This window comes from Elephantulus edwardii, unplaced genomic scaffold (assembly GCF_000299155.1).
Source record: "Elephantulus edwardii isolate Elephantulus edwardi_28Jun2011 unplaced genomic scaffold, EleEdw1.0 scaffold00231, whole genome shotgun sequence".
Lineage (NCBI taxonomy): Eukaryota > Metazoa > Chordata > Mammalia > Macroscelidea > Macroscelididae > Elephantulus > Elephantulus edwardii.
This window is the reverse complement of record NW_006399981.1, coordinates 336,952-344,048: the sequence shown is the minus strand read 5'-3', so window position 1 is coordinate 344,048 and position 7,097 is coordinate 336,952. Positions and strand designations below refer to the sequence as shown.

The 7,097-nt window shown below is 47.7% G+C and overlaps 1 protein-coding gene across 1 annotated transcript in view; it reads left to right on the top strand.

The window, feature by feature from the left end:
* PLXNC1 (plexin C1) overlaps window positions 1-7,097 on the top strand; it is a 255,007-nt gene that overhangs the window by 237,293 nt on the left and 10,617 nt on the right. The window contains exon 25 of the mRNA XM_006898490.1: window positions 3,333-3,387. Within this exon, the coding sequence (XP_006898552.1) occupies window positions 3,333-3,387 (55 nt within the window). The remainder of the gene's footprint in view (window positions 1-3,332; window positions 3,388-7,097) is intronic.

Sequence of the window (7,097 nt, the reverse complement as noted above, 5' to 3'; positions counted from 1 at the left end):
ATTAATTTTAATGATAATTTATAGAGATTTTGGATTTCCATTCATTCATTGTTGCACTTTTCTCCCTGCCCACCCCTCCCCCCAGTTCACTCCTCTCTTTGAAAACGAAAAGAAAAATTCTTTCATTGGTATACAATCCCCCACACCCCCACCACTCCGAGTACACTCCACTATGCAACCTTAATTCTGGACTCCTGTGATAGATGTCTGGGGTTATTTTAAAGGAAGGTCTTGTACATTTTTCTTCCATTCTACTGGAACCTTCTTCTTTATTATTGGAAGACCTTCTGTCTTGAAACCAGGGTGCTCCTTGGAGGCGTGGGTGGTGAAACTTCATCTCACATATTTGAGCAGATTGTCAGGGAGGGAACAGTCCTTGGAAAAAGACATCATGGTAGGAAAGGTGGGAGTCAGAGAGAGAGAGGGAGAGGAAGACCCTCGGGAAGAAGGATTGACACAGTGACTAACAGTGGACTCGAACATATCAGAGATGGGAGGATGGCACAGGGTGGGACAAGATGCAGACCTGTCGTACATAGAGTTGTGTGAATCGTAGTCAACTCAGAGGTGCCTAACAACACTACAGACATTTTGTTAGGATGGTTGATATTGCCAGAGAGACATCCACTAGTTCCTCCAGATGTTTGAAGAGGTTGGCGTTCATGTGGGCAGTTGGTACTGTGATTTCTACTTTGATCTAGTGATTTCCATCATTGTCTTTTCATCCAAAATAGTAGAGACCAATAGTTGTGCTTTAGATGGCCACTCAGAAGCTTTCCAGACCCCAGATGCCCCACGGCACCTGAGATGTACAAGGTGACCTTTAACAGTGTTTATACAAGTTGTTCTTGCTGTGAGAGTTGACGAGGTCATCCCCTGAGAGTGTGGTCCTAAGGCCTGGAGCTGGTAAGCCGATCTCACAGGTTGCTGAGATGTGTCTAGAGAGCCTTGCTATGTGTGTGACTGCACATGCCGCACGCACAAGCATGAACACCGGACTTTTGATTGACTTATGTAAAAGATCCGCACAGTGTGCACTCCTTGGTGTCTGGCTGCTTTTGTTGCACACTGTGATTGTACTATATGGGTGTTTATCCATGTCCTGTGGAGCAGCATTGCTCATTTTTAAAAAATCATAATGTTTTGCTTACAAAGTTCATGTACACCGATACGTTTCTTCTTCATTCACATTGTGGTTCAGACACTATTCCCAGGCATTATGTTTTTACATTTAATTACTGTTGGACCTTGCCCATCATTACCGTGTCTTTTCAGGCCCCGTCCAGATTCTTCCCATTTTAATTTATCCCCTCCCTCCACACACATATTGCTCATTTTTGTTGCTTTAAAATATTCTGTTATATTAATATAACCTGAACTCTCTATTCATTCCAACACTCATGGGCATTTAGGTTACTTCTAACATGGGGGGTTAGGAATACTTTACTGCCATGATAGGCACTTACTTCTGTTGGCTATTTCATGTGATTCTGCCCTGTCAGCAGCTATACTCTAGCTTTACATGTTACAATACTTTAATGCTGGCTCAGCGTTTCTCCATAGAGTAAACCACTTGCTGCCTGTGTTGGGGTTGATGCTGACACATGCGTGCCAGAGAACTCTGCTCCAGCTCCCAATTACTTGAGGTTCTGGAAGTCCTTCTTTTTAATAGCTACCTGACTTTTCTGGAAGTAGATCCCTAGTCCTTTCTGCTGAGGCATCTGTGAGTGGGCCCAAACCTTCAGCCTTTTGATTATCTGCTGAGTGTGTTAAGCATCTGCCCGATGCAGGAGACTCCGCCAGCACTGTAAACTCGCTATGGTGGAGCTGCTTCCAATTCCTAGTCAACCACCTCCCCACCCACACCCCAACAGGGTTTCCAAGGCTGCAGATCTTTACAGGAGGGGGCTGCTCACCTTTCTCCCAGGGAGTGCCTGGTGGATTTGAACTGCCAACCTAAAGCTTAGCAGCTTGATATGTTACACAGGAAGAATTGATGCCTTTGACCTGTGGTGTTGGAGAAGAGTCCTGAATATCCCATGGAATCCCAAAAGAACAAACAGATATGTCTTGGAAAAGATACAGCTAAAGTGCTTCTTGAGGGCAAAAATAGCAAAGCTTCATCTCACATAGTTTGGGCATGTTGGTAGAAGAGGCTGTTCCTTGGAGAAGCACTTCGTGCTTAGAAAGGTAGGGAATCAGCAAAGGAAAGGAAGACTTTCCACCAGGTGGATGAAGATAGCGACAGCAGCAATGGGCTCAAGTGTCAGAGACTGTGAGGGTGGCACAGGGTAGGGCAGGGTTCAGATCTGTTGTTCACAGGGTCGCTATGAGTTATTCTTGACTCAATGGCACCTAACAACAACTAACAACCTAACACTAACCTACCAGGGCTTTTTGCTCGTATAGTCAACAGTAACAACTCATTGCAACTAAGTCAGAATGGACTCTAGCTGACTCTCCAGCAGGTTTTCAGAGACTGTAAATTACACAGGAGTAGAATGTTCGTCTTTCTCCCCCAGAGGAGCTGGTAGGTTCTAACTGTGAACATTTAGAGTGGCGGGGCAACCCTCTACCACCGGGCCACCAGAGCACCCTTGCTTATATAGTGGTGTTGTGTTTACTGATTCATAGCTGACCCACCAGCAGGTTTTCAGAGACTGTGAATTATTCGAGAGACGATTGCTCATCTTTGTTCCGCAGAGCAAGTCAAACTGTGTCCCTTTCACGACTTCCCACAACTCCCTACCCCTCAGGCCTCTAGAGCTCCTGCTAATATAGTTGTTTGTTACTGCTGTGTTACATCGAGTCAGAACTGACCCATAACTCCAGCAGGTTTTCACAGACAGTAAATCGCACAGGAGGAGATTGCCCAGCCATTTCCTTCAGAGCAGCTAGTGGATTCAAACTCTGTGCCTTTGAGATTGCAGCGTAGCTTCTTAACCACTAGACCACCAGATTGGCCTAAGCCTCTGTTAACTTCTGAGAGGTGGAAATAGAGACCCACGTAGCTTAGCCTTCTTTTCCTCCAGGGCTGGGCCACCTATCGTTGATCCCAGGGCATTCCGGGCAGTCACCTTCCCAGAGCTCACCTCCTGCCTCATTCCCTGTCTCCCTCCTTCTCTGGACCCTGAGCTCCTTGCGCACAGAGACAATGTCTCGTTGGTACAGCCCAGCCTCCAGCACAGGGCCTAGAAAAGGGTAATTTTTTATAAATATTTGATTCAGTAAGTGAGAGGATGTGTGATTCCATCGAGCCATCTAATTCCTGGGTGCAGTTGAGAAATACATTCAATTTTGAGAACTCATATATTTCTTATCTTTGCCTTCAGATATCAAATGGATCCACTATAAAAGTCTTTAAGAAGATAGCAAATTTCACTTCAGGTAACCAATATGATATTGTTAACCTTTTGTTCTCACTCAGCTTTATAAACTGGCACTCTCCCTCAGATGTGGTGCTGCCAAGGTGAGATTGAGTGGTTGCTGTGTGATTCTCTGAAAGGGGAGAAAAACCATTCCTGTCTGTTTCTGGAGCTAAGACAGGGCTCCCTGCAAGAAGGAGAAAAGGAAAATGTAAACAATGGCTTCTGGGGACTGCTGGGCACGGAGGAAGCTGCCGCCGCTTCATAGCCCTGAACTTGGGGGCAGAATCTCAACCCCTGTCGCTCTCACCCAACTCCTAGATGGATGGAGGCTAACAGCTGGGATCCCCTTGGCAAACTGTGAGGGAAGCGTACAGATAAATCACCCAAGCCCTGAACAAACAAGATAACCCATTTAGGAAGTCACGTGACTGTGCACAGCCCCAGCAATCGTGTTTGCAAACTTCCCAGAAAAGCTGAGGGCGATAAACTAACCCCAGGAAACCAGTTGCCAGAGTTGGCTCCACATCGAGTGCTCGGCCCCTGTGTATTAGAGGAGGTCTGTGCTCCAGTAGAGTTTTCAATGGCCAGTTGTTGTTGTTGTTGGGGAGGGTGTGTGTTTGTGTGTGTGTGTATGTGTGTTTCTGTAGAAGACCTCTAGACCTTTTCCCATTCCCATCTATCCTTCAGTCCCCTTCTCTGTCAAAACCCCAGGCTTGGATGAACCCACCTATTGGCCTGTCCTTGATCTGTGGCTCTCAACAGGGCAGTTGAGGGATGCTATTAATTGATGTGCCCTCAACAAGCCAGTCCTTGGAGTTTGTCCACGCAACTCACTCTGTGTTCTCCATGAAGTGTCTCCTTTATCCAGATCTGGTCTACTCAGGTTTCCTGAATTTCAATTGATGACGTCACCCTCTACGTCACAGAAAAGAGGAAAAAAATATCAGAACTCCCACAGCATCGAGCACTGAGTTCACCAACCAGCCCTGTAAATGCGCTTGTCCCACTTCCTCCTTATGTCTGCATGCTCTCCAGGTCATCTCCCACTTGTACTGTGGATCCCACAGCCCCCTGATGACCTGAGCATCCTTGTTGGCCCTCAGTTTACAGTGGAGGGAAGAGTTTGTTGCTGAGAGCCAGTTGATGGGTACATCTAAGCATTCGCATGCCGTCAATGACCCCTCTTCCCACCTTTGCTCACCCCTCCCCCATCCTTCCTATGGACATCATTCCTGTTATCCCCTCCCCCCCCCACTTACCCTTGACAATGGTCTTCCCCAAGTTTCTCACACAGTGCCCCTCTCCTGTTTGTTCTTTGAGCTCCACCTCGTCCACCTCATCTTAGATCTTCCAAGAAGACAGGTTCCTCCCCATCCTGGGGCCCTTGCAGTTCTTGTTCCCCTACTTCTTCTGGCTCCCTCTACCCATCCACTGATGTCAATTCAAGCATGTCTGCCACAAGCATCCCAGACCAGGCCATTTCTTGTCAGTCTTCTAGCAAATATCTCCCCCTCCCAGTCCTTATCGCAATTGCAATTCAGTTATTCCATAATTGTGTTTCCAGAAGTCTGGTGCCTGTCATTGGCCAGTTGTCAATTCCGTTAGGACAGGAGCTGATGTGCTGGTCACTGCTGTCCTGGAGTCAACCACAGCTCATGATGACTGTCCACATAACAGGGCAAAACACTGTCTGGTCCTGTGCCAGTCTTGCATCCAGTGCAGGCTGGATCATGGCAATCCATAGAGTATTCATTGACTGATTTTCAGAAGTAGATGGCCGGGCCTTTCCTGTTAGCTGGTCTCAGTCTGGAAGCCTTCCGGGAACCCGTTTAGGATCAGAGTAGTTTGTCAGCCTCCAGAAACACACAGGTGGTGGCTGAGCAGGAGGTGCACCTGCCAGGGCTCAAACCAGAATGTCCTGCATGAAGGGCAAACCCCACGGCAGGAAGTCAACTCAGCTCACGGTCGTCAAGTCACAACCAACCAATCTGCTGCCTCTCCAGCAGGTTTCTGAGGCTCTGAATGCATCAGGAGATTACCCATCTTACTCTGCCGGAGTGCTGGTGGATTCAAACGCCATAGAGCTCAATCTTGGATTAGTAGCATCCCTCCTAATACCACTAGAACTCCCTGTGTGTTGTTGTTGTTGCTGTTAGGTGCTGAGTCGAGTACAACTCATAGCGTCCCTATGAACAAATGATCTGAACCCAGTCCTGTCCTGCACCATTCTCACACTCCCTGACACACAAGAGCCCATTGTGGCAGTCACTGTGTCAGTCCACCTGGTTAAAGGACTTCCTCTCCTTTTCCACCCCTCCCTGTTAGTGGTGGTTGTTGTTATGTGCTGTCAAGTCACCTGCAACCCATAACGGCCCTATGTACAACGGCTCTGAAGCCTGCCCTGTCCTGAGCCAGTCTCACTAACACACCAACACTCATTGCCCCAGTCACTGTATCAATCCATCTCATCTGGTGTCTCCCTCTCTCGCGCTGTCCTTCCACCCTTCTGAGCGTGATACCCTTCTCCAAGGACAGTCTCTCCTGGCCGCATGCCCAAAGTATGTGAGATGGAGCTTCAAAATCCTAGCCTCCAAGGAGAGACTTGGTTTCACCCTCTCCAAGACAGACCTGTTTTCTTGGCAGTCCATGGTTGTTTGTTGTTGTTGTTGTTGTTATGTGCCATCGAGTCACTTGCGACTCATAGCGACCCTATGTACAACAGCCCTAAACTCTGCTCTGTCCGGTGCCAATCGCACTGTCTCCGACACTCCCTTCCCGATTATCCCAGTCACTGAATCAATCCACCTCATAAAGGGCCTTCCCCTCCTGTGCTGTCCCTCCACCCTCCCAAGCATGATGTCCTTCTCCAAGGACTGGTCTCGCCTCACAACATGTCCAAATTATGTTAGACGGAGGCTCAGAATCCTTGCCTCCAAGGAGCCACCTGGTTTAACCCTTTCCAGGACGAATCTGTTTGTTTTCCTAGCAGTCCATGGTATTCTCAATACTCTTCTCCAGCGCCACAGCTCAAAGGCATCAATTCTCCTTCTATCCTCCTTGGTCGTTGTCCAACTCTCTGATGCATAACAAGTGATTGTGAAGACCATGGCCTGTATCAGACGCACCTTAGTCTCCAGAGAGACACCATTGCTCTTCAGTACTTTGGAGAGGTCCCTAACAGCAGACTTTCCCATGGCAATGCGCCTTTTAATTTCCTGGCTACTGGTGCCAAAAGTGTTGACTGTGGAGCCAAGCAAACTAAAGCTGTGTGCAATCTCAATCTCTTCACCATCCATCCTGATGCTGCAAATTGGTCCAGTGGTGAGAATCTTTGTCTTCTTGACAAAGAAGAAATAAAGCAGCCCATGGTATGTTGGTTAAAATTCTGAAATAAAAAACAACAAAAAAACCCAAGTAACTGCTGATAAGCTGGAACTCATAACTACCCTTCCAGCAGCTTTTCAGAGGCTGTATATCACACAGGAGGAGAATGCCCATCTTTCCTTAGTGGGTCCACCTGCCAAAGAAGCACTCTCTGACTCAGTAGCATAGTCCCTACCTCCTAAGGCACCAGAGCAAGAAGTGTTGTTGTTGTTATATGCCATCAAGTCAGAACATGCTTTGGGCATGTTGCAAGGAGGGACCAGTCCTTGGAGAGGGATGTCATGTTTGGGAGGGTTGGAGGGACAGTGCAGGAGACGAAGACCTTCGATGAGATGGATTGATTCA